Consider the following 25,997-nt stretch of genomic DNA (forward strand, 5'->3'; position numbering starts at 1 on the left):
AGGCCTGGGCCGCGGGGGAGCTCCTGCGGGGCAGGGCCGGAGGAGCGGGCGGAAGGTAACGCGGGCCGGCGGGTCCCGGGCAAGGCCAAGCAGCGGCGGGCTGCGGTGAGGTGAGGTCTCGAGTCCGAGGCAACGGAGGTCAGGTTTGAAAGCCTTTCTGCTCCGGCGTCCCTGCTGCCCCGTCTTCCCACCTCTTGCCCCGCGCGTGGCTGCGGTGGCAGCGGCCGCGCAGGGGGAAGGTAGCGTTCGGCCTCCCCGAGGTATTTCCGTGTAAGCTTTTTTGCCTGCTGCCTCCAGTGAGGTTACTGACTTGCACGAAGTTAGGTGGGATTTGCAGGACTTGTAAGGGCTCAAATCGTATCGGGTTTCATTTCTTATGCCTTAAATTCCCTGTGAAGCTAATCGAAAGTCAGCCGAAGAAGTTGCAGCATTTCCCAGAGTTGGAAAAACTCTGTTTATAGTTTTCCTTCATACACTTGTCATCAGCTTTGGCATCCTCCTGTCACTTGCAGGCATCTGGCTGCGGGTTCTCTGTTCTGTTGCATTCTTTACAATTTATAAAAATGTGATAATTGTTCATCTGGACCAAGCGCTTTATGGTGTCAGGAAGTTAAATCTTACAACACTGCTAGAAGTGGAGCAGTGTGTTAGTTTGTGTGTGAGGAAAGCAAGGTGCCACCTTGCTCAACACTTCCCCAGGAAGCCGGTGGAAGGACAGCTCAGAGCACACCACCAAGCTCCTGCCAGGCTTGCCCTAAAACCACTGCTGCGCAAGTTCTGCTTTGAATTGTACTTTGTGAGACAAGTAGTGAGAAGGTTCTGCAAAAAACTTGCTGTGTCAGTGGATGTGAGTATTGCATCTGAAAATCTTGAAGGTGGTTTTTGTAGTTAGACAGCACTCAGGCTTGGGAAGAACGGTTAGCTGGGAGTGGGCCATGGAGGTAAAAGTTGCCAGAGCTAAGAGCATTGTTATAAATTAATGCTTCTGGCGCACAGTTTTGTAACTTGGCTGTCTGACTCGTTGTGGCAGAGGTAGTGTGTGCTGCCTTGTTTGAAATGGCACCAAAACCTTAGGTGTTCATTGTTGTGCTTTTAGATGCCAGGCTAGCTGCCCTAATTCTCATCTCTGGCAGTTGCTGCCGACACTTACCTGCGTGCGTGCTGTGCTGTTAGCCGTGGGAGTCCTCTCGCTAATGCTTAAGTGCACTTCTGCAGCCTCTTCTCTGTTCTCTAAGTCTATATGTCTGAACTAAAGTGTAAACCAGGAAATTTTATATAACTGTGGGGTTTATTAGTCAAGGTAATTGTTAAAAGCAAAAAAAGAAAATAAGGGAGTAGAATACAGATAACAAATTGCCAGTGTCCAAAAGCAACATGTGCTATGTCGGCAGCCCCCTAAGATGGTGTATTAGAATTCAAACGATAGTAAACGTGTTAAAGAAAGATTTCATTACTATTTATTACAAGTTCTCTCTAGTCCTTGATAAGCTTGGGCAGGTAGTTTTGATACCAGCATTGAACAATGCTCACATAGCTGAAGGTGACCTTGTCCTGACTCGGTTACTTACTTACTAACTAACTAACTAACTAACACACACACACACATGTTGTGCATTCATATCCAGGTATAGTAAACCAAGAGTTGTCCCAAAGCTATTCTTATTCTTTGGAGTTTTATCTATAGTGAAAATTACTCAATAGCGTAGCTTCAAATAACGATTTTATGTATCTGTGCATGTTTCATTTTGAAGTTGTAAGTTTTCTTCATTAGGAAGTCTTTTGGAATGTTACAACTTTTTTATAACTTTCATATTATGGAAATCTCTGTTTCTTCTTATTACAGTAGAATTGGTGTAAGATTTGTTAATCTCTTCTTTCTTGTATTTGTGGAATTAGTAATCCAGTGTAATTTTTAGTAAACAGAAGCAATTTTTATTAAAATTGCATGTGCTTCATACATCTTAGTTGTTAATACGGTTTTAATTTGTATGTGTATTTCCTCAAAAGTGCATCATTTGGGTGCTTTTCAGGTGAGACTGACACACTTTTCACCTCCCACCATTGATGTCACAGACGAATAAAAGGTCAACTTGAGTAAAGCACTCAGTCTATCATGATAGTGTCATGATAGCTGCAATATTGGCTTCCAAGCTAAAACCTTAGAGTTTATGTATTGTGTATCAGTGGGGAAAAAAGTAATTTGTTATATAAAAGATCGGGGGCTTTCAGATCTGCTCACTGTCTCTGTTATCCCTACGTTCTGGTTCCACAGTGCAGAGCAATATGCAGAATAAACCAGTACATGCCACTGCTCTGATAGCAGCATTTTTTGAAGCCGCCCCCCCCTCCCCGTTTCTGGTCATTATTTGATCAAACTTAAGAGTCTAATGAGAAAGGGAGATAATTGCCTTTATGCTTTTTTGCAACTTAGTCACTGGAAAAAAAATGGTTCTTTGTGCCTGCCATCTTAAGTCATACCAGTTTGCAAAAGAAATGCCGTAATGTTTGCTGGCTTATTTTTCTTCCATAATCTACTTCATTAAGATGTTTTTTCCAGACCCCTGTACAGTGCAGCTTTTTTTGGTGATGGTGTGTGACATTATTGTCTTTTAAGTGATACTTTCTGTTCTCTGAAGAAATGCTTTTTATAGGTAGGGCAGAATCTTACCTGAAGACTCCTTACATCTCTCAGTGTTTTATCTTGGGTAGGTAGTTTATCATGCGGGAAAAATAAAGTCTTGCTTGGTTGGTTATCAGTTGGAAATAACAGTAGATGAAATCATAAACAGGTCTATAAGGTTGAATCTCACATCATTAACTCATACTGTTCAAGTGATGAGACTTGAGATCACTTTAAATGCAGAACTCTTGGGGGAGTTGGATACCTGGCAGTTAATTACTTATTTGCGATTTTTTTGTACATTATGTGAATATATCAATTTCTTTAATACAAGTTGTATGTCTTGCTTTAGCTTTTGATAAAGATTAGCTCTACATTATCGATTGCTTTTGTATACAAGTAGCACACTCCAAATTATTTGAAATTTTTTGTGCTCATCTTGCCTGGTGAGTGAAAATCCTTCAGGCCTTTTTTAAGAAACTAGATCAGGAAATTAACAGTTGCCAACTAAGATTTATCTAGTAATATCTTCTATTAGGCTAAGCTGTTTACCTTGATAATATGTCCATTATGAATTAGAGAGACATTAACATATGAAATAGATGAATAGCTTAAAGGCTGTAGTTTCTTCACAATTTAGCAAAACCTTGTAATAAATCTAGCTGGTTAACTGTTACAGCTGTTGCCCAAACCCCTCACCAGTTTTGAAATCTTGACACGTTTAGCAAGCTGGAAGGCTGCCTCCTGCATACGTCAGCTCTGCCACGGCATTTGCAGAACTGCAGGGTAGGGCTTCTGGGGGGGCCTGCAGGCTGGGTCCAGAGCCACACGATAATGGTGGCAAAATGGACTCCTGTTTATTATGAGCCGTGGATCAGAATTACACTGAATTTCCTGAATCAGCCTTAATGGTTGAATCAGCAATGTCTTTACTGGTGTCAAAACAGGCTTTATTCGACTGTTATAAGAAAGGATTAATTTTAAAACCTTCATAGAAAAAAGGATATGACTTGTGTAGTGAGTGATCTTAGAAGGGGCACATAGGTTACATGCAGTGACTTGTAGTGCTTTTTTTAGGGTTCTCAAAATGAGAAAGTTGGAAAGTGGGTTTGGTGAGGCGTTAATAATTACATGTAAATGCATGCATGTACATCTATTTCTGGCATTTAGGAGGTAGCATTTGAAATGCTGTGAAATGGCTGGTGGATACAGGAGGCAGCTGGGGTTTTTTGACCTGTGCCAAGTGAAAGTCCTCCCATTGGTGACAGTTAAGTTGATTTGGTTTTTTTCTCCCCCGCTTTCTAGGGTTCACAAGGTGGTAGGCAGATCGTGCATGGTTTCATAGAGGCTGTCTCAGGTTTATAACAAGAACAGAAACTAATCTGGTTTTAGCAGCGATTTTTTTAACATCAGTTTAGTAGTCGACTGGCATTTAGAGAGAATTTCATACTTCATTTCCAGTGAGTTTCTAATATCAGCCTTGGTCAATCCAACATGAATATTCAATGTTAAGTTCAAAGTTTCTTTAATTAATCACTTTGGGCATTTGAGCTGACCACAAGTAGAGTCTTACATTCCATAAAGTATGGTTGCATAGAAGATTTATGTATCTCTGTTTATTGGAAAGTGGCTCTATTGGGACTGTGTGCAAGTAAGGGAAAAAAAAAGGAAACCGTGATCTCAATCTTGATGCCATTAGTTTATAAAAATTAGCATACAAGCTGGGGAATCAGGCGCAGCCTTGAAGGAGATCTGCATTTTACCCGTGGTTATAAATCTAGTCTAGAGTTGATACTACCTGCTGTTTCTGAGATAGTCGTGTTTTTCTCCGTGTTAACACTTGCAATTTAGTGCATTGGATAAGTAACAGATTTCTTCTTTTAACACCTTTTTACAGCTATTTGATTAGCAAAATGAAGCCTGCAAAGCTGCACTATTGGATTCTGGGTTGGTTTTCTATGGCATTATGTTGTTGGTGTACTTCAGATAAATTCACACAAAGGTAAGTTACGCTTTAAAAAGAAATCTCTGACAGATGTTTCTTAAGACCAGAATAGTTTAACTTGTAATGAGTGTAAATTTTCTTATTTTATTACGTGATATTTTTGATGTGTTATTCTTCCCTTAGGTGACTGGTAAAATGAGGCATCTACATTAACTGGAGAAGAGGGGGTTATGCCTAAGAAAAGCTTTACATTTATTGATGTGTCAGCATGAAAAAAGAGGGAAACTTAAATTACATTCATTGCACTTAAAAACTTTGCAATCTTTTTCATACAGCATCCCATCTGGGGCTGTATCAGTGTCGTGCAGCTTTTTGGTGGTTGTTGCACTTGGCAAAATCTGAGCTTGAATACCAATGAGCCATGGGGGAACCCATGCCCCACATCACACCCTTCTGTGGTAAAAGCTCAAATTCCTATTGCATTATATTAGGAAATAAACTTTTCTCCTTCCTTCCAATGTTTTGGCAAGAGAATTGTTAAGGGTGCTCAGTTCAGTGCTGAACTTTGTATAATGGCTACATTGCAGCTGGTTGGTAGCTTAGACACTATGCTGAGGTTTCTCAAATCCCTAGGACTTGGGCTATGGCTTGGCCATCTCGGTGGAAGAGGCAGCTTTAGGGGCACAGTGCTGAACTGCACTGGGCAGGATAACTCGGGTCAAAAAAAGGGGAGATATCACTGAAGTTGGATAGGTATTGAAAATAGCTTTCCTTGGATGCCAGTTCTGAGCTTAGGTTTCTAAAACTTGGTCTTTTTAATAACCAGAATTTTCTGACCCATCCTTAGCCAAAAGGTGTGTTCTAGGGGAACTTGTTCTGGCATGATTGTCGTTGCAGTTCAGCTGTTATTTCAAATACAGGTGAAAGACGGTATTTTTCTAAGCAAGGATTTTTTTAAAGCAAGGAAACTAACTGCTCTACAATATTAGGGAATTCTTCTATTCAGGTTTCCACAGCAGCAGTAAAGACCAGTTAGAAGTGTTAATAGTTTTCATTGTGGCTATGCCTGATCCGTTCCAGAGCTATTCTGCTAAATTATTTAAAAACCACAGATACATGTGAATGCTTGAGAGAAAATGTGGCCATTGCAAACTAGCAAAACCAGAGGAAAAAATTGAGACATGTTGTAACATGGGAGCACCCCTACTTCCTCAGGTTGAGAAGAATTAGCTTTTTCTCATATTTTTTTTATATAACCTCTGGCAAGCACTAATGAAGGACATGTAGCTATTAGCTTCCAGAGAATAACAATTTATTTTCACAGTACTGCACATCATGCTGTCAGTTTGAACAATTTACAGTTCTGTTTTTGTTGACTTTCCCACTTGCTGTTCTATTTAACCACTTAGTGTGGTTGCTTAATAGCTAAATATATCTGCTGTAGTGTCTGAAGCAACAGGGTTTTTATCTACTTCTAGTTTATCCAGAATAGGTCTGCTACAAACTATTGGAAAATGCCTCTGTAGTAGTGGCAAAGACATGATACAGGTTTCCAACACTTTCTGTATAAAATTTGTAAGCTTTTTTTTTTTCCCTCTGCATAGGAATAAGACAGTACTGATGCTTCGGAGTTACAGATCTCTTTATTCTAAGAGGCTTTGAAACACAAGTGCTTCTGTAAAATATAGGATAGTCCTTCTTTAGTTCTTCCTTAGGTAACCTTAAGTTTAAAACCTTAACACTTTAAACTTTAACCTTAAGTGTTAAACCTTAACACTTTTTAAGTGTTTTAAAATTGCTTAATTTCTAGTAAGCATTTTAAAAATGTAGTGTTTGAATTAAATGTCTATAAAATTATAAAGTCAGCATTTTTGTGCTTTATGGTTTTTACTTTTCATTCTGAATTTTTTTTTTTTGATCTAAAAGGGTGGAGACACTTGCAGGATCAAATTGCATCTCCTGCAGTGTCAACTACATTGCTTGTGGTTGTTTGTAGTCTTTCTTTTTTAGAAGCATAGTTACAGTTCCAAGAATGTTGTATACTTTCTTTTCAGCTAATATACCCATCAAGAAGAGTTAGAAGATTCTTAACATCCTAAACAAAGATATCTTTGTTTTTTACTTACTGTTGTAAAAGCTTGCCAGTAAGCACTCTCCTAAATATAAAACAGAACAATATGTTTCTTCCATATTTAAGAAATTGAAAGCATAGGGAGGTAGGATGCCAGGAGTGGCATTTGTTTAACGATGGGGGGAGGTATTAGCAGGTTTCTAAATATGTTGTTTCTAAGTGATTTGTTAGTTTGGTCCTACTGTGTTTGGAGTTCTCAAACATTGTGATAGAAGCTATAAACAACAACCAGCTCTAAAATCAATGCATTATACTAGGAAGCATTGTGCTGCTGGCTGAAGGTGTTGCTCTTTTTAAAATGCTTGAGGAAAAATAGATTTCTCTGTCTTTCTCCAGTGACAACCACCCTCATACCTGGAAAAAGCTCTATCTTGCTCATCATTGGCCAGTGACTGTATGTAAGGTGAGATTTTTGTGTTTTGTTCTCTTTTATCCTGACAAAGGTAGCGTTGGACAATAAATGTTTGAAAACAGAATGAACGAAGCCCATCAAGCATTTAACCTTGCTTATGCCCTTATATCTCTATAAAGGCTTTTGCTGATCTTCGTGCAACTTCTGCTACTTCCCCTGCACTCCAGAGTAGCAGTAAACAAGACAGGATTGTGGCGTGTTACAGATATAGTAGTCAATGTAGGACATACTGTACGCTAAGCCTTAATTGCTTGTTACATATTTTATGATGTCTTGTTAGTTGTAAACTTAATCCTAGACTTTCACCAGACTCTGTAAGGATACTTGCCTTCCTTGTCTGACTGAAGAACTGTAGATTAGTACTTGAACTTGCTGCACAACAAGCTTTAGCTTTGTAATGTTGGCTCCAGCGTTTTAATGATAAGTCATCAAATATCGATTCAGTCAGGAAAAAGAGAGCTATAAAGCTGTTATGGCAGGTGTCTCTGAGCATTTCTGTATTTGAGAGGTGGGAACCAAAAATGAACCTAACCTTCCAACATATGTCTGTCAAAAGCACAGTTGAGGTGTACTACTTACGTCCCTTTTGCTATTAAGTACCTACTGCCATCAGATAAGTAGAACATTTTTCCTATGCTGGAAATACTCGAAGGCCTCTTCTCATACAGCTAGGTTAAAAATATGCTATACTTCAAAATGGAAGATGTAGTCAGATTTACTGACACAAGGATGAAGAACCCTTGGATAATAGAGAAGCTTCAGTTTCAGGCAAATGTCTCTGGAGCAAAAAAGGTCCCAATTCTGGGAGACAGGTTTATTTATTATAATATTAGATTCTTATTTTTTGTGCTTTAGGTACTTTTTTTATTTCTCATTCCTATTTCTGGAAATACATATAAAAGCAGTAGCAGCACAAGTCACATACTGCCTAAATTTCTGAGGAGAAGTAGATGTACTTTACATTAGTTAAATATGGAAGGGAAGTATCAATAACAAAACTCAGATGTGCATGTCTAACTGAGACTAAGTGGCCACTGTTCTATTTTTCGTTTGTTTGCCTGGTTTTGAGGGGCAATAGGGCAGATTTGATGCAATTTGTGTTTGATTTTCTGTTGAGTCAACACCCTGTTACTGACTTCAAGCAGAGATGTTGGTGTTCAGGAGTTTGTAGTGCCTGGCACGAGTGGGCGTTCAGAGTCAGTAGCAGTGCAAACCCTTGCTTAAGTGAATGAGATGGAAACAATTAAAAAAAAAAAAAAAACACGCCACCACAAAAACCCACAAATCAACCAAACAAAAAAACCCTACCAACCAGTTTTCCCACTGTATATTCACGCTGGCTACTACTCTGAATTCCAGGGTAGTGCTATTGGTAAATTGACAAATAACCTTTATAAACTTACAGTGAAATTGTAATGAGTAATTGAAGATACTAAGCATCAGAAAATGTAGGCTTTCTTACACTTTGTTGATTCCTTACGATCTTCTGTAGTAAGATGTGGACAGAAGCATTCGAAAGAAGTGAAGAAAAAGTGAAATTAAAATCATATTAAGTGACTTTTTGACCAGTTTCACATCACTGAGTCATATGAAGAAACAGAATCTCACCTGTACTCCCATAACAACTTTTTTTTTTGCTAACGTTAATGTAAGAGGAGTTCCCAAATTCAACTGTGGGCTTTTTTTTAAGTACATAGGATCTTCTGCATGTTCAGTGTATTTATATATGATTGCTGTGTTATTTCAGGGAGGAAATATTTTTAATGTCATTCTTCAGTTTAAAACTGTTGACGTGATGTTGAGAGGAAAAATAGTTGGGTGAAGGAAACTGCAAAACTCATTATATCATTTAGTAAAAAACCTTTGAGATACTAATTTGTGCAAGTACTTACTAGTTTATGCTTCCTATATAAAGGAACCTGATTATAGACTACTTTGCTACACGGTGTGTTCTTGATATGTGAGTGGATGACCTACATCTTAATTCCTACCTGTTTTGCATGTCTGTGTTCAAAAAGTTTTTCAGGCTTTTGAAGGCCTGAAAGGCCTTTTTTAAAATTTTGCGGGCACAGTTCAGCATGCCAGAAATTTGAGAATACGTATCTCCCAGCTCTTCCTGTGCTTTAAACTGTATGTGTTCAACTGGTGCTTTTTAATACTGAGTGTGATCAGCACAATTAAACTGGAAAGTAAGCGTTTTGTAATCATGTCTTCTAAACTAACCTATTAAAATAGTGAGTCTCATGGAAGCAATAGTAACACCAGGACTTAACTACTGACTGCTGCAGTGAAAGGGTGAAGGAGGAAAAGAGATGTTCTTCCTCATCACGTGATTAGAAATTCCGGTACCATGTAATTGACCTAAAGTGACTATGTCCTCTACAAAGATATCCAAGCTAAATTCAAAGACCTCAAGTGATTATGAATTTAATGTCCCCTTAATAAATTGTGCCTGTGGTGCAATTTATTGAAGTTCATGTGGCTAATTCATGTCACACTTAAACTTTCTGGTCACAAATTAACGTGAATCCTGTTAGGTGGAAATAGGAGCAACTCAAGGGCAAGAAGAGGGACTTTTCCCCCTCCTTTTTTATGGAGTTGTGAAGAACTTTAATTCAAGAACTTAAAAAGGTAAATATTATTGCAACTTTTGCATCTTGGAGATGGCAAAAAGAGAAAATCTTCTGTGGGTGTTTCCTTGTGAAATGGGGAAAATCTGATGCAAATTTGTAGGCTGTTCAGTTCCTCCTCTGTTGAGAACGGGAAGGATGGTAAAGAAATGGGTACTAAACACTGCTGTGATTTGTCTTCTACTGCACATATGTGCTGATCAAATGAAGAATCAAAGAAAGGACAACAGAATAGGCTGGTGAACAGAACAGCGTGAATTTGAGTTTGAATGTAGTGTTAAGCAGCAGATGAAATTAATTTTCTTTTTTATATGAGATAAAGATTTTCCTATTTTTAGGCTTTGGCAATAATTTTATAGCAAAGGCTTAAAGGAAGAATAGAAACACTTTTTTCTTCTTTTTTTGGTAAAAATAGAAGCAGTCACATAATATAGAAAGAATTAAAGTGACTGAGGTGAGGGCAGTACATTATTGTGATCTAGCATTAGATCAAAAAGTTCCTTAGTAAAGGATACCTTTATTTCTTTGTATAAAGCCAGGTGTGTCAAAGTGAGTGCAGCTCTTGACATACGCTATTTTGGAAGAAAAGAAAGTTGTTTTTTCCTAAATGCCCATGTTAACTCATAAGATAACTCTTAATCTATGCCTCCAACTTATCTGTGAATAAGGTCTGGTTTAGATGTTTTTGTGGATCTTCTGAAAGGATAAACACACGAAAGGTTTTAGCTTATCAGCTCATGCTAGAGAGGTGTTCAACAAGAAGTAAATTTGTTTTATTTCCCTCCTCCCAGATTTTTTCAGCAACCTTATACATTTGGTTCCTTCATTGATTGGCTTTTACCTGGGATGTGGGGGGAAGGAGGAAGGGGGATAATTACAGACTATTTGGGGGAGAGAAATTGAAGAGGTGAACTCTCTCCACAGTTTCAAAAGCAAGGATTTTTCATGGAAGTTGTGATGTTTCATTACAAAATAACACTTAAAATTGATCTTAATTAAACAGATGGCCTACTTAAACAGGGTGGTTGAAAGGGAATTTTACTTCCCAGAAGCTGACTTTTTATTTAAACTTGGGGTAACTGTATGTGATCCAGTAGCACTACCCTCTCCTATGTACAAGCTGCTATACCAAGGGATTTGTAACTTGGGCAGCTCTACAGGTAACACTTCTGTGACAGTTCGGTGTTTCACTTTTCGGCATGTCAGAGGTGAAAGGAGCTCCCACGCTTCTAGCAGCTGCTGTTTGTCCAAGTCTTGCTGTTACAAATAGGCTAATCTCTCTGCTGCAGCATTTCCTCTCAGCATGGTGGGTGCTGTAAAGGCTCTCTGGCACTTTTCTCAGTGTTATAGATCATGTATGGTTAATTTGGATTGGTTTGATTATTAGATTGCTTTAAAACAGGAGAAAGCAATGTTTCTTTTTCAAATTAATCTAGATATAGAAGGCTTTCTGGGGTCCAATGCCTACTTGAAAATACACATTTGTAACTCTCTCTTTCAAGTGAACGGTTGCCTGAGGTTGAATCAACCTTCAGCAATCAGTATATGATAAACAGGAAGGCTGACAAGTGTTTTTGCAGAAGTAGCAGGCGTACCCAGCTTCTCAGACTAGCGTTTGCACATTTTATGATACCGATTTAAAATTAACGTTGGAAAAATACTATGGCTAGAATTAAAAAGGAGGATGAATGAAGCTGGCCAAAGCATGCAAAGTGTGAACTAATGCGTTGTAGGTTGCATTGACCTCACAGTTCTGCCAGCACGCAGTGTAACACCAAGAGCTTGATGAAATGTGTAGAAGAAACTGCTAATAAGATTAGTGCTGTGATAGGGGAGACCTGATTCCAAATTTAAAATACTCTGGGCTTTCCTTTAGCATGTCTGAGAACTGCAGTTAAAGACTGGAAAAGGAGCACAATTGCACTGTTCTTGGTACCACCCTCGGTGGAGCAAGCTGGTTAGCTGTCAGGTTGTTTTTCAGGGGATGATGCATTTAGCTGCTGGCAATTAATTTGCTGTATTTTGGGCTGGATAGCTGAACTCTTTCAGCTCCCCAAAGCTTGTGTCATGACAGGAGCAATATTGTTTAGGCATTTGCAGTGTGTGTTTGTTGACAATATTCCTTTCAGGAAAAAAGCTGTTGCTGGGTTTAATTGCTTCTATTATTGGTGGCAAGAGAGGAAAGGAAGGAAATGGGCACAGAACAAGAAAGTCTTGCAAAGTTTGCAGTTCTGCTGCCACTGGCCAGTGGCATGTGGAAGGCAATTAGTGAGATTACAGGCCTCTCTCTGCTCTTCTCTATACTCTGCTCTTGCTCTGGCATCACATAAAAGGCATTGTGGCATAATTAAGACAGGATGCAGAGCTGAAAAGGAAAGCTATTATTATGGGGAAAGAAAGTCTGAGGAGGTTGTTATTTAATGGCAAAAAGTGTTTACTAAAAAAAGCCATAATTACTACGCAGAATAATCAGGGAAAATACAGTAATGGTATTCTGTGATGTGTGAACATGGGAGTTTTTTTGTTTTGTTCAGGAATATGTACTCTGCTTTAAACAATAATTAATGTGTAGGCTATTTCTCCTGCATTATCAAAAGTTTTGACTGGGTTGTTGGGTTTTTTTGTAGGAACGTATATAGTCTTTCTTCTCTCGTTCCCTTGTCCCTCAAGTCAAAATATTTAAAAAATATATTCTAACCATTTTACTTGGAATAAGCAACCTATTTCATCTCTCCTTTGTATTTTTCCCATTTAATACAACAGAATTACTCCTGGATGCTTAAAGATGGTTGTGTGCTTGTCTAATATTATAGTTTATGTTGATGTTTTTTATTTTAATGGCTCTGCACTCCTTCAAAAAAATCTGATGATGAGGAAAATACAGAAAGCTGCCACCTGGAATATGATAAATGCAGATTTAGCTCCATTCATTTAGCATGGATCAGGCTACTTTCTATCACCTCAGAACCTGTCCTTTGTCTTCTTTTTACACTGCCTGTTCAGGATGTCCCATGATACTCACTTGATCTGCTTTAAAATTTAAACGCCAGTTGGTCTCTAAGTGGCACATGATCCGTGACAGCTTCAAGTAACTGGAGTTCACCGGTTCCTGATTTGGGCAAGCAAAAATTCTCACGTCTCACCACAGCCTTGGACCACCAGTGAATGAACTTTTATTTTTTCCTCTAAACCATTGTCCCTGAACACATATAACAAATATTCTGTATTTTTGTTTTCCACAGATGAGTGATCATGATTGTCAAGACCCTCCAGAGTACTGGACAATCCATGGACTGTGGTATGATCATAGAGTGTTTTTATTTCAGCCTGGAAAGGAAAAATCAAGTTTTGTACGAGGATATTTAGTGCTGCTTTTTTTTTGAGGGCTTAATCTATCTGCTTTTATGATTCCTTGAAACAAAAGCCTTCATTTTGTTGGAAATCAAAACCCTATGATTTGATATAAAGCTGAAATACACTTCTGTATCTCATGACTCACTGAGCTCCTGAAATCCTCTTGCCACATGAGCATTTTATTTATACATCTCCTTAGAAGATCAGTAATGTTCTTAAACAGAAAGGGAAGTATAGTTTCCCCTCTTTTTTTTTTTTTCTCCCCGAGTACACAGAATTTGTTAATGTCTCGTGACTGCTTGTGACTTTAAGTATCTTAACTCAGCACAAATATTGCAAAAGTACAGGAAAAACTAATTTGCTTCAAAGGAATCAACTCACTGGAATTGGTGCCAATGGCAGCAATTCAAAGGTTTTCCTGACAAATACAGAGAAAAATTCAGTACAGGAGTTTAAGCTGTGCGTCCTGGAAAGGTGAGCAGCATTATGTCTAGATTTCCAGTGAGCGTCTTGGTGATACTTGCAGAATCATCACTTGGTGCAGTGGTTGAGGAGGTCAGTGTCATTAGAGACATCATGTTCAAGACCCTTCTGTATCATTTACGCTCCCTGTATGTCTCTTACGTGGTGAGAGGGACTGGAGGGCCTAACGAAGAGCCTCTGCATGGGAAATGTTTTTGCCATAATTAATGTCTTGAATTTTTACTTCTAAAACACTGTAGATGCTGATGGGTTACTTGCATTTTTAAATAGAATCTCTACCTATAATCGTGCATATTTAAAATTCAGGCTAATGATACAGAATAGAATGCTGTTAGTTACCATTAGTGAGCTAGGAGACATCTTTTTTTCACTTTTATTCTGCTTCCCTAGGCCTGACAAAACTGAAGAGTGTAATAGGACGTGGCATTTCAATGTCACCGAGATTAAGGTATTTATTTAAAACAAAAACAGTCGTACCAAGCAGAGCTGAGTGCAATTACTTTTGCACATCCTACATGCAAAATCTGTAGCTTGTAACGTATCACTCTTAATGTTTGCTGAGAGGTATGTTCTTCTAAAGATTCCACAAATTCATTAGGTGCTTCTGGTACTATTTGAAGTTGCAGTGCTTGTGGTCATTAACAGCTGTTCCTACTTGATTTTGTAGACATGTGGTTTGACTTGTTCAGCCACATCCTCCTTAAAAAAAAAAATCTAGAGAACATAGGCGGTGGATCTGCAGTGGCAAAAAGTACCTGTGAAAAAGAGGTTACAGTCAGTCCATGTTCTCTCTTCCATTTTCTACTGCAAAGTCAGAACACAGAAAATAAGAGTTTGGAGTACATTTTTCTGTGTGTTTTCTCCAAGGGCATTAGTCCTTTTTTATTCTTTTTTTAATTAAAAAAAACTTCCATATTTCATTCAAATGTGTTGTAAACAGGGATAGGAGGCTTGAGCTGACAAATGTGAAAAGCTGCATGACTGAACAACTTCTGCAGGGACAGCTGAAGGAAAATCTTTCTTTGAGGCAGTGTGTCGATATTAATACATTCAGATATTTAGATAGTTGCACCTACCTGTTACCAACAACAGCATTTTCAGAATATTGGGGAAAAAGACCTTTTCTTTTTCTGGGAGTAAATGTTTCAGTTGGGGATGTTGAAAGATGAGGCTTCAGTTTTAGAAAATGTATCAATCTATGTAGATTGTGTAAGAAATGGCTTTTCAACACTATAGGTGCATTTATTAATTGTGATATTTTTAGGATCTTATGTCAGACATGAGACGCTATTGGCCTGATGTGCTTCATTCGTCTCTGAATCGCACCCAGTTCTGGTGAGTACAAAAAAACAAAAAAGTATTTTGGATATTATTTTCTAAAAAAATCCATCTAAGTTAGTAATTTTTCAGGTGAGATGTTGTGCATGAGAAGCAGTGTCCAGGAGGCCACTGAAAGCAGTGCGTCTTGTCAGTCTCATTTACAAAATAAATCCATTTTCTTGTTAGAGCCCCTGCAAAATGCAGCTGTTGAAGAGAGGGCTACGGCAGAGGTTTTGGAGAAATGAAACTTGGTGAAAGACAGAGAGAGAGAATGTGTTTCCTCCCTTTGCCCCCAGGGAGGAGAAGCAGCTGCTGTTGACACGTTAAATCTGAATAGCAGTAGCACTCCTGGGATGTCACAGCTAGCTGCAAGAGCAGCTTCCAGGCCTCTGTTCCTAGCTAGCTTCACTATGTTTGCTGGCTTTGAGAGACCTTTCCTTTTGGGCTTTCTTACTGAGGAGGAAATGGAAAAATAGGATGCATTGGATCATCCTAGCCACTTGTCTACAGAATTCTCTCTTTTTACTTAGTTTCCTAGCAGTGTAAAATCGGATCTGGGAATTTATTTAGAGATCGATCTGCTTGGTTCATGGGAAGGGAGAAAGAGATTTTGATCTCTCCTGACAACAGTACTGTTTTCCTTCTTTTCCATGTTTGTCCTTGCTTCTGAATAATCAGGCACTTGGACCAGAGAGCGGTATGGGTGGTATTTGAGTTTGCACAGGCTTCAGTTCGAGTGCATTATTTTAAACTAAAATCAGTGGCCGTTCCAGTTAATTTGCTGACCCATGAGCTGCATTGGTCAGGGTATGGATATGCAATTTGTTCTTCCAGATCTACAGTGAAAGCGGTAACATCAGATAAGAAGCAGAGCACATAGCTAGAGGCAGTAGCATTTAAAGCCATCTCAACTATAAGTGCCCATAAGTTTTTCCTTTGGATTGGATGACTGTTTCCTCCCTGTGTCACTAGGCAAAAGCTTTGAAGGGAATGTGCATCTCTTTTAGTCTTGTCCTTGCTCTACAGAAGACACTTGTCCTCAGAGTCTTAAACTGGTTCCACAAGTGTCTTATGGCAACCTAAACTTGTAACTGTCAAAAGTGGTGTCGCTTTTTCCTCCCTCCACTCCTCTGTTCTTGCACTGTGCCGGGGAGAGCATGACTGCTTCTTTCTGTGGTAGCACAAGTTTATGCCACCTTAAACTGTTCCTGGAATCAGAATAAGAAAAATATGTCTTAAATCTAGCACCTCCCATGCCCTGACCACCTACCTGTTCATAAAAACAGGTGCATACCAGTCCTTATTTTACTAACAGATATTTTAGTAGGCAGCATATATGAACAGATACAATCAAAACCTTTTCCCTTTCAATTCAAGGCTAGCAAATAGCACTTATGTCAATAGCTGGAAATATAATTAGAAATATCATAAAAGCAGTACAAAAGTCAGATTATAACCCTAACTAATATTTTGATTGACAGAAATTCAATCCCTTTCAGTGACGTGACAAGTGCACTGTAATTGGCAGCTCTAATTGCAGATTTTGTAAACGCTTTATTCATTCTCTGTTCAGAAGTAGTGTATGAATTTCTCTAGATACAACCATAACTTCTTTTAAAGTGTTTTCATTCCTGAAGAAAAATCTGAAGTTCCTAATAAGAATGGACAATTCAAAAGCAGGCTTTCAAGTGAATAATAGTTGTCCTTGTGCTTCTCTGCTTTTCCATGAGGTACTTAAGGCATCATAAGGTCAGGGAATGCTGTGGTAGTGGCAGGAATTTGTGATTAGATAACTTTTTGTATACATCTGCTGAATTGATACCTATTTAATACAAGTGGGTCGTGAAAATTTGAAAAGAAAGAAAGAAAGAAAAAAAAAAAGACACACACCCCCCCCCCAAATCCGCAGGTGGTCTTATTAAAGATTATACTGTTTAGTCTTTCAATAGACTTTAGAATTGATAGAAGTATATTTTGAGGTTTGCCACATTTTTTGTCCTATTTGAGTTTGTCTGCCATAAAATTGCAAAAATTGCTTTCTTTTGCACTCTGTTCCATGGTATTAGAAGACTTGATGGTGGAATAGAAGCAAGACTTAAGAGCAGGCCTCTGAAACATACTGCCATAGGCCAAAGTAAAAGTTGAGGCAACAGTCTTGTCTTAGCAGCTTGTGTAGTTTCGCTGTTCCATCCAAAATAAGGGTTAGTCTCTTCAGTTCTGAAAAATTTTTAGTGCTTTGAAAGTACATTTAACATAAAAGACTCCACTAAAACTTATACACAGTTTAGAAATACTCGTTTTCCAAGCAAATTCTGACCTCCAAACATCTCTTTGTAATACACTGAGAGACCTTGGTGTCATAAAAGCACGATACATATTTACTTCATAAATTCCTTCATTCAATTTTTTCAAAAACAAGCTGATTCAAAGGAGACAGCTAAAAAAATCAAACACCCAACCTGTTTGGGCTAACTTAATCTAAAGAAACACCCGAACAGCGCTTTTGGCCTGTTAAAGTTTTGTCACACTCTTGTGACACAAAGTTCTCTTAGTCAGCTTTGGAATGAAGTAATGGTTTATTCCACATCAGTATCTGTCTTATCTCCTTGCCTTGCAATGTCCAATCTTAAAAAGATAGCTGATGGGGGAGTGAGGGGAAGAGTGTTATCCTTTTGGTGGGATAACAGGTTGAAGGGCTGAACTATAAATAACTTTTGCACAAATTCCTATAGATAATTTATAGGAAAACAGAATACTGATTCTGAATGTCCCAAGTCCGTACTAATATCCAAACCATTAGACCATCTTCTCCCTTATCTTCTGTAGCTCTTACATTAATTTGAAAAGTGTCTCTCTTGCAGCTGCCAATGTTAAGGCCAACTCATTTATACATTTTTAACATGACTTATTGTCCGAAAGAATTTTTCCTTAGTTTGATGTTACAAACCATAATGAGGGACTTCTTGGGCTTCTTCCTTAGTTTCCTCATAGGTCCAAAATCTCTTGGTAAATGATTCTACTAAAAAAATATACAGATGTTGCTGTAATTGAAATGGTGAGAGTGATCTTTCTTGGTTTTGCTTTTCGCACGTGCAGTATTTTTTGAGTGCAGTGTCCTACTTCACACATGTAGCTGTTCAGGTACTTGATTTCAGTACATTGGCTAGCTTGTGCAGCACATACATCTGCAAATAATGTTTTCTAAAACTTAAATTTTGCTTTTCTCCTATAGGAAACATGAGTGGGAGAAACATGGCACTTGTGCAGCCACACTTCCGGTCCTTAATTCTCAGAAGAAATACTTCGGTAAAGCTTTAGAACTCTACCAGCACGTTGATCTTAACAGGTACGTAAATGAACTCGGTGGTCTACCTCTTATTTCAAACAGTTTCTAAAAGTTTCAAATCTAGCCTAAAAAAAGAAGTCTAAAAACCCAGTGGCAGAGGGGAAATGAGTATTAGCATAAATTATTTTTAGTACTGGAGTGCAGAGGAAGGGTTGTCTACTCTGAGAAGCATGTCTCTGGTCACTTCAGAGCCTGGTAAGCCAGCAGCATTCTTCACAGCATCATTTTAGCCAGTGAGCCAGTAAATTTTGAGAAGCTGTATCGGCTATATCTCGCTACCAAAAGCTATGGTACCTGCAAACTTCTAAATCAAGTGACAAAAACCCCCAAGCTTCTGAGTCATACTGAGGCCCAAGCACTTGTTTTTTAGGAAAGACAGTGCTCTGCTCAGAGGAAAGGACAAGCTGCAGGCAAAATCTTGCAGAACATCCTGGGAAAAGGTGAGAGGTAACAGCAAGAGAGGATGTCCTGAAGAGCGGTGTTCAGTCGCTGCAGGCAGCTCTCTGCTGGCCTTTCAAACAACCCTGATGTGACACTCTTGCTTTGTCCTAGGGGCTGATTCCTCCTCATGGTTCCAAAGATACAAAACCTTGATGGGAATGTTGTGGCTTGTCCAAGCACTGTATGTACACGTTCTGGCTGCAGGTGAATGCCAGAAGGTCAGAGTCCTTTCCTCATCAGTGCTTGGTTTGGGTGGGAGAATGTTTGACTCGGATTTGTTGACCATGAATTGTCTCTCTGTATAAGACGACAGTATCTGAGAGAGGAAATAAGTTCTTTTTTATCTAGACACATATCTTAAATAAAAAAATTTTAAAAATCCGGTTCACCTTCTGTCAGTGTCTTGTCCAAGCAATCTCCTAACAAAGTCTCATTCAGTTTGCATATGCACAAAGGAAATGTCTTTCTCCTACCCCCCCCTCCTATTTTTGTAGCTGTCTTGTAAATCTTAATGAGATTTTTCTAGACACAGTGTTTAAGAGCATGTCATATGTAGTGTTAAAATTAATAATGTCTGATAAGTCAATTGCCTAAGTAGCTGTGATGGTGCGACGAAAACATTTTACAGATGGCACAGTGACCGATTGTGTGACTCTATATCAGCATGCGTAACACCGAAAAAGAATAGAGACTGAAGCATGTTGAAATTAATTGCTCAGAGGATATTCTCCATTGTAAAAATGAACATAATTAAATTAATCTTTACTGAAAAGAATAAAGACTACTAATGTTGTCATTGTACTTCATTTCTACTTGAATGAGGAAAAAGTAGTGTTAGTGATTAAAAGATTGTTTCCAAAAAGGAAATTATTAAAAAGAGGACATCATGCAGGCTCCTGTAACAATAACAGAACATCATCTATTTCATTGGCCTCCTTATACCCACTGCTAAATGACTATGACAAACAGATAGACCTTTAGTCAACTGGGTTAAATCTTCCCTGTGCAGAACTTGACCTTGGAAGGGTTGGGCATTATCAGCACTCATGGATTAAATCCTGCAAAATGCTGAACATTCCCACTCCTTACGGAAGAAGCTGGGACTTAGAGACTCGGCACCTATTGGGTCCTGAGTCTTGTTGTTGGCTTTGAAGTGTGGACTTCCCTTAGGACTGAATCTAAAGGAAGGGGGTATATAGGCTAGAGGTTCCTGAGAGTTACCTTGTTTCTCTTATCCGGGGTATAAGGAGGCCAATGAAATAGATGATGTTCTGTTATTGTTACAGGAGCCTGCATGATGTCCTCTTTTTAATAATTTCCTTTTTGGAAACAATCTTTTAATCAAGGAACAACCTTTCCTCTTCAAAAACTTATTCATTAGGAAACGTTTCTGCCCTGATGTTGGTGTTGATCCAGATCGATGCACCATGTCCCTCTCCTAGTATGCTGTGCACCTCCCACTCCAGCAAGCCCACCCTGTGTTAGAACATGAGGGTGCCTAGAGCAGCCTCACAAGTCTGCCTCCGTCCCTTCCTGGTGGCCGGAGCAGAGTGGTATGGCTCAAGGCGGGGGAAAGGAGGCAATTAAACTGCATGCCCTACCTGGCACTCAATGGAGCATTCTGAACATCCAGCAAATAACAGTAATATTGCCCTTTCCCCTAGCTGTGTCTGAAGACTTGACTCTCCCAGCTCCTCAGATTCAGGTGGGGGAGAGGGTTCTTCCTGACCCTGCCGAGTTGGATGGGAAGCGGCCTTCAGAAAAGGGGAACGTTTCCTAGGCCAGGCGAAGGATGGAAAACAAATTTCCCTTGCTCCCCATTGCTGTAATGCTTGCCAAGTTCTCACTAAGATTATCTGTTTACCTGATGATTATGAAATTATGTTTGCATACAAGAACCATGGAAAAATGTTTTATCTTTGTTTCAGTTGTCTCCTGAAAGCTGGGATAAAGCCAAGCAGTTCATATTACCAGGTAAGAGGCAATCTTTTATAAAACAAAATTATGTGTATGTACTTTTCTTCAGCAGGAGTCAAGTAATTTCTAGAGAGTAAGTGATCTAGTATAGTTCTTTAAGGTTGTGCTTTATCTAAAAGCTTTTGTGAACTTAACAAGTGTGGGAGCTGTTGGAAGATGTGCTAGTGACTTATTAATTTATATAGGCTTTTTAATTTTTCAGATGAATGCAATAAAGGAAGCTCTTACAAGATTTTATGGTGTAACGCCAAAGATCCAATGTCTTCCTCCAGAAGAGGTAAAAACCCCAAACAAACACACGTTCCCCAAACCCCCCAAAACTGAAAAACAAACAAAAAGCCAACCAAACAAAAAAACCCAATTTTTTTTTAAAGAGCACTTTTTATCAAAAAACAAAAGCAAAAACAGAATGAAAAATCTTCAGCATGGTGAAACTTAGGTCTGGGTGTTCCTTGTGTATACAGCTATTTGCAGATTCTTGGAGTTGAGTTCATAAAAACATTGCTTACATACTGGCACCACTGAGTTCAGCTTATGTAACTGTTGCCACAGCCTTTTCTTAAGGCAGAAATATTGTTAGTGGAGGAAGTGTCCATTCTTTACCTAGTAACTTTGCTGTTAGTATACTTACCCAGAAAGTGGGAGCACTGGGTTTTAAAGGCCTCTTTGTCTTAAAAGATTTGAACCTGCATCCCTTACATGAACGCTGTAACCACCACGCTAGAGGTATTGCTGTAGCTGAGTACTTTCCACTCCTCCTGCTAAAGCTTAATTGCCATATAGCAAATTACTAGAACCAACAATAGTGAGCTGAATGGAGCCAGTGACTGCCGGCCTTGACAAGGGTACTGCCTGTTAACAGCAGTCTTCCCTTCGCTGGGCATGGCTTGTGTGTTCTGCATGAAGTTACTCAATGGACAGAATCCTTCCAAAATAAAGCAGCTCAGAGGCTTGTCTCTGAGTTTGTTCTCAAAAGCCCGTATCTATAGAGGTACAAAAAGGCATTTTGAGCTTCGCTGTGGTTCAGGATGACTGTAGTCTTCCCTTTCAAGCCAATGGTGTCTAAAATTTCCATTTCTTTCTACTTTTCCTTGCCAACGATTGTACTGTGAGTCATGATGCAGTAGAGAATGTGTGCAGTAGAGACAGTGTGCTGTAGCGTAACATACAGATCACCATATCTGAACCAAAAATGCCTTTGAAGGAACAAAATAGTATTCTGAACAATTACATGGGTAGGCTGCATAGCTGTTTCTTTCCTTTTTCAGCTAGGTTACTCTGCTTTTATTCAAAAATAAAACAAAAAACCAAACCCACGAGATAGCTTTCCCTCTTATAAGTGGTTCCTTATTATCTCAGCTTGATAAAAGTGGTTTACTACGAAACGCTTGGCAGAGTTATTGCCCATACACAGATGACAATTTTATGAAAACTTGCCAAACTACAGTTGCTGTTGGAGTTTAATAGCTTGTGTGTTGTCAGCTCATTTGCTTTAGTAGTGCTCTGAGGTTTTTATACTCGGCTGTTTCTTCACATGAAAAAGAATTCTAGGTTACAATATTTTTAAAATGTAATTATAAATTAAAAATATATACTTTAATTTTTAAGTTACTTTAAGCAACAAAGGAATATGAGTTGAATGTGGGTTGCACACTCACCTACCTCTTGATGTTGAAGAAATACAGAGCTAACACAAACCCCAGTTCCGAGCCCTGTTCACTGTAGTTCTACCATTGCTTTTAGTACAATTGGGAATACTGCTCAAATTATGTGAAAGTAATTTACAGCTTGAGTCTCCTGTGCTTAACAGCTGAAGCTAATGGGTAATAGAAAGGAAAAAGTACACCCCAGTTATTTAACAATAGCCCTTTTCAGAGTTCCAGCCTTGTCAATGCCTGAAGTGCATTATTGGAGGTACTTTGATGTTTAAAACATATTACACGCTTGCTGTGTTCGTGTCTTTAAAAAAAAAAAAAACAAACACACACACACAAAACCAAAACAAAAAAACACACAACCAAAAAAACCCCCAAAACCAAACCAAAGCCACAACAAAAAAAAACCCACCACAGTTACTTTTGTCTTGTATGTATATTTTTGTCCTGCTTAGTGGTTTCAAAACCAAATTTTTTCCACATGCACTTTGTCACACCCAAGCATTTTGAGGGATTTTCATATAATCTTCTTCCCCACATGAAAGGCTTCCATGCCTGCCTGCCTTATTCGTGGCCAGTATTTTTCTTCCTAGTCTTTCCTGTAGTCCAAAAACGACATTTCTGCTACTTTTGACAGCTTGCTTCTGTATTCTTTTCAGTAAAAGCTATTATAAAACCAAGTTTCTTTTCTCCTTTTTGGATAATTTTCTTTGCCTCAATTCCCATCCTGCTACAAAAGAGTCGGTGGAAGGTGGCTTTCAGGTCACACATACCCTTCAATATTCACAGAGTTCAGACAGAGCTCATCATTAAGGTGAACAGCTTCTGTGTACTGTGCAGATCTGGTAAATGCTACGATAATCTGTGTCACAGCATTTCATAATGAGACTTACTAGTTAGGCAGATTCCCCAAATTGTTACCGAATTATGTCATTGGAATGCGTTTCCTTGTCTGCTTGCTCCTTAAAGACAACTATGTACTATAAGCTGTTCAGAGTGGATGCCTCTGGTACCTGTCTCCTTCACATTTTTTCAAGTGGCAAATATATAAATAAGCATTACTGTACTTTATAGGTAAGGCAGTATATCTGAAGAATTGATTTATTTTCTTCTCCTCATCAAGCTGATCTCATCCCTCATGTTTCTAGGGTGAAAAAGCACAAACAATTGGTCAGATTGAATTCTGCTTCACCAAAGAACTGCAGCTGAGAAACTGCACGGCGCCGAAGGGTGACTCCGACCCAATGCAGGCTGACCTGAAGCTTGGAACTGAGGAGCTGTCTGTCTGCAGTGATACCCTCCCAACCTATTATCCTTCACAGGTCCAAGATCACAAATGAAGCTATAAGAGTTTGAAAAACTCTTTAAACAGCAACAAAACCTTTAAACATTATGCCTTGGAAAGCAGTCTTGACTTAGCAATATTACAAAGCCCTGTCCATATCACAGGCATGCTGTGAAGATTTCTGCTGGAAAACACACTTCTTTTGCCATTAAAGAAGAATGGTCCGCATCGTGATATCAGTTACACAGGCTGAAGTATTGAATTGTGGCTCTGATATTGATGGGATCAGAATCTGATTTACAGTTTTGCCTGGACTTTTCGGGTTGCTTATGGTTTGAATCAATGTTCAAAAGAGAACTGTGACTTCTTAGTTTCACTTGCAGTTAGGTCTGCCACTTCAGCCACTTTTGGTTTTTGCCAGTGAGTCAGGGAAATTAAGTCATTCTTTGTTTTGAAAGGGTGCTTGTCCCTCTGAGATGAGATGACAATTTCTTGAGAAGAAAATACTGTAAACAAAAAGAACTTAGAAACCTGTCTGGAGGTCCTTTCCCAGACATAATACCCACTGCCTTGCATAAATTTGCTCTCCAGAAGTGCTGAACAGAGGCCACGTCCTCTAAGGCATTAAACCTTTCCTCACTTAGAGATCACGGCGGACCAAAGATGACAACTTTTGCATAACTTCTTAGTGAATGAAACAACATTCACCAGGTTTTGGCACTTCTGCCGAAAGGACCCCAGGAAGACTGTATTTGTAGCCTTACCTATTCTTTGATTGATTTTCCTACAGTAGCTCCATAGAGTCTTGAAAAACAACCAATCTTAGAACTTACTTGCTAGTACAGGAAAATGTTAGGCCCTAGAAATACGTTGTTATTAAGTTTTCATTGTATTTGAACATTTAGCATTACCACACGTGTGAGTGCCTGCATTTTTATTTAAATATGAGATTATCACATAATCACTTTGTTCCAAGAAACAGCTTTTTATAGGTGAAACAGTAAATACTACAGGATTTTCAGTGAAAAGTACAAATGTTAGCAGTAGTGCATCTCTATCCCAGAATAATTAATAACATGCCACAAAGCTGGATGTTTCCAAAGGGGACCAAATTTGGATGACATCCTCTACATAGTGCTGTGTTGATGTAAGTGTCTCAAATTGTCTTTCAAAGAAAGACAATTACGGCTCAAGGAACCATCTGTTAGAAGAATATTACTGTGGATACATGAAATGCGGTGTTAGGAACAAATTTGTTATGGCTTTTGGGGTTAGAAACCATTCACATTTACTCTCCTTTTTGACTGTCCCTGTTTCTCTACCACCTTTCATTTAAGGCTCTGTTACCTTGCCATTCTAGAATGCTGTCAGTTTTTTAGTCCTTTCTTTAGAAACTCGGATATTTATTTATTTTAACAGTTAAGAAATTAGTATGATCTGCACTCTGTTGTATCTGTAATTCAGTAGAGGGAGGGCTTCTCTTTCAAAATTTGTCTTCCTTCCCGAGAGGGGGAATATACTAATGTATACTAATACTAAATAGTAATGAGATCTAGTGTTTTTATAGTAGCCATGGCATGTTCAGGTCATGTTGAACATGACCAGAAGAATCACAATTCTTCATTCCCCCATTTCTGCCATCTTGTTCTAAGCAAGAAAAAGTAGGGAGACTGAACTAAAATGCTTAAAAGGACTAGAATGTTCTTGTTTTTTGTGGAATCTTTTTGAGATCACTAATATTTTTTTCCTTCTAATTACAAAAATTATCTTAGCCTAAAGAAAACAAATACTTGTTGGAAAAAATGCATTTCTCTGCGAAGGAGCAGCCCAAGGCTCATGTATTTTTTTTAAACTCTCTCTCCAACTCTTTCAAATAGTGCTTAGATGGTGCGTAGGTTTGGGGTGGACTACATAGAGTGCAAACAACTTAGAATGGACATTAATTTACAATTCATGTCATAAGGGTTGTTTGGTTTTTTTTTTAGAGCAGCAAGACTCACCTTTTCCTCAAAATTGTGCTTTTTTTTAATGGTTTGGATTTTTTTTGTCCTTTGGCGAAGTGCCTTGTTCTCCTTTTCCTTTCAAAGTTCTGAGAGTGCAGTGCCATATCCTTGCTTGTTAAGCTAATCAGCAGTGAGGGAAGTGGAAACAGAGGTTGGGAATTACTATCAGTAGCATTGGTTCTTGCACAGACATACGCTTAATGGAAGCTCAAATCAATAGCCTGTTTGTTGCTTTTTTTTAATTGCAGTGTAAATTTTATTCTTTTTTATAATGCCAAATAATGCTTAGGGAGACAAAATATACAGTATGAGTTCTCTGCAGTTCAAGTGACATGAGGAAAAACTTCTTTACTGAAAGAGTGGTTAAACGTTGGAAGAGGCTGCCCAGGGAAGTG

The 25,997-nt window shown here is 38.7% G+C and overlaps 1 protein-coding gene across 2 annotated transcripts; it reads left to right on the top strand.

Moving 5' to 3' along the window:
* The first annotated feature begins 742 nt into the window (after positions 1 to 742).
* RNASET2 (ribonuclease T2) lies at positions 743 to 25,997 on the top strand. Of its 2 annotated transcripts, XM_009274251.2 has the most exons (11): positions 743 to 847; positions 3,926 to 4,080; positions 4,518 to 4,622; positions 7,033 to 7,099; positions 12,981 to 13,036; positions 13,966 to 14,023; positions 14,840 to 14,910; positions 18,128 to 18,241; positions 20,611 to 20,656; positions 20,862 to 20,936; positions 23,463 to 25,997. In XM_009274251.2, exons 3-11 carry the CDS (start codon positions 4,534 to 4,536, stop codon positions 23,652 to 23,654), a joined length of 768 nt encoding a protein of 255 aa, XP_009272526.1. In that variant the 5' UTR covers positions 743 to 847; positions 3,926 to 4,080; positions 4,518 to 4,533; the 3' UTR covers positions 23,655 to 25,997. The 2 variants fall into 2 exon arrangements, with proteins under 2 accessions (XP_009272526.1, XP_019326295.1); XM_019470750.1 differs by lacking the exons at positions 743 to 847; positions 3,926 to 4,080 and having other exon boundaries at positions 4,432 to 4,622.

Source organism: Aptenodytes forsteri, unplaced genomic scaffold, assembly GCF_000699145.1.
Source record: "Aptenodytes forsteri isolate BGI_AS27 unplaced genomic scaffold, ASM69914v1 Scaffold736, whole genome shotgun sequence".
Lineage (NCBI taxonomy): Eukaryota > Metazoa > Chordata > Aves > Sphenisciformes > Spheniscidae > Aptenodytes > Aptenodytes forsteri.

Bases quoted from the DNA above. Each gene is read 5' to 3' on its own strand.
- RNASET2 (XM_009274251.2), top strand. From the start codon at position 4,534: ATGAAGCCTGCAAAGCTGCACTATTGGATTCTGGGTTGGTTTTCTATG. The intron at 14,911-18,127 runs GTGAGTACAAAA...TTTCTCCTATAG, and splicing joins CTGAATCGCACCCAGTTCTG to GAAACATGAGTGGGAGAAAC. The intron at 18,242-20,610 runs GTACGTAAATGA...TCTTTGTTTCAG, and splicing joins CAGCACGTTGATCTTAACAG to TTGTCTCCTGAAAGCTGGGA.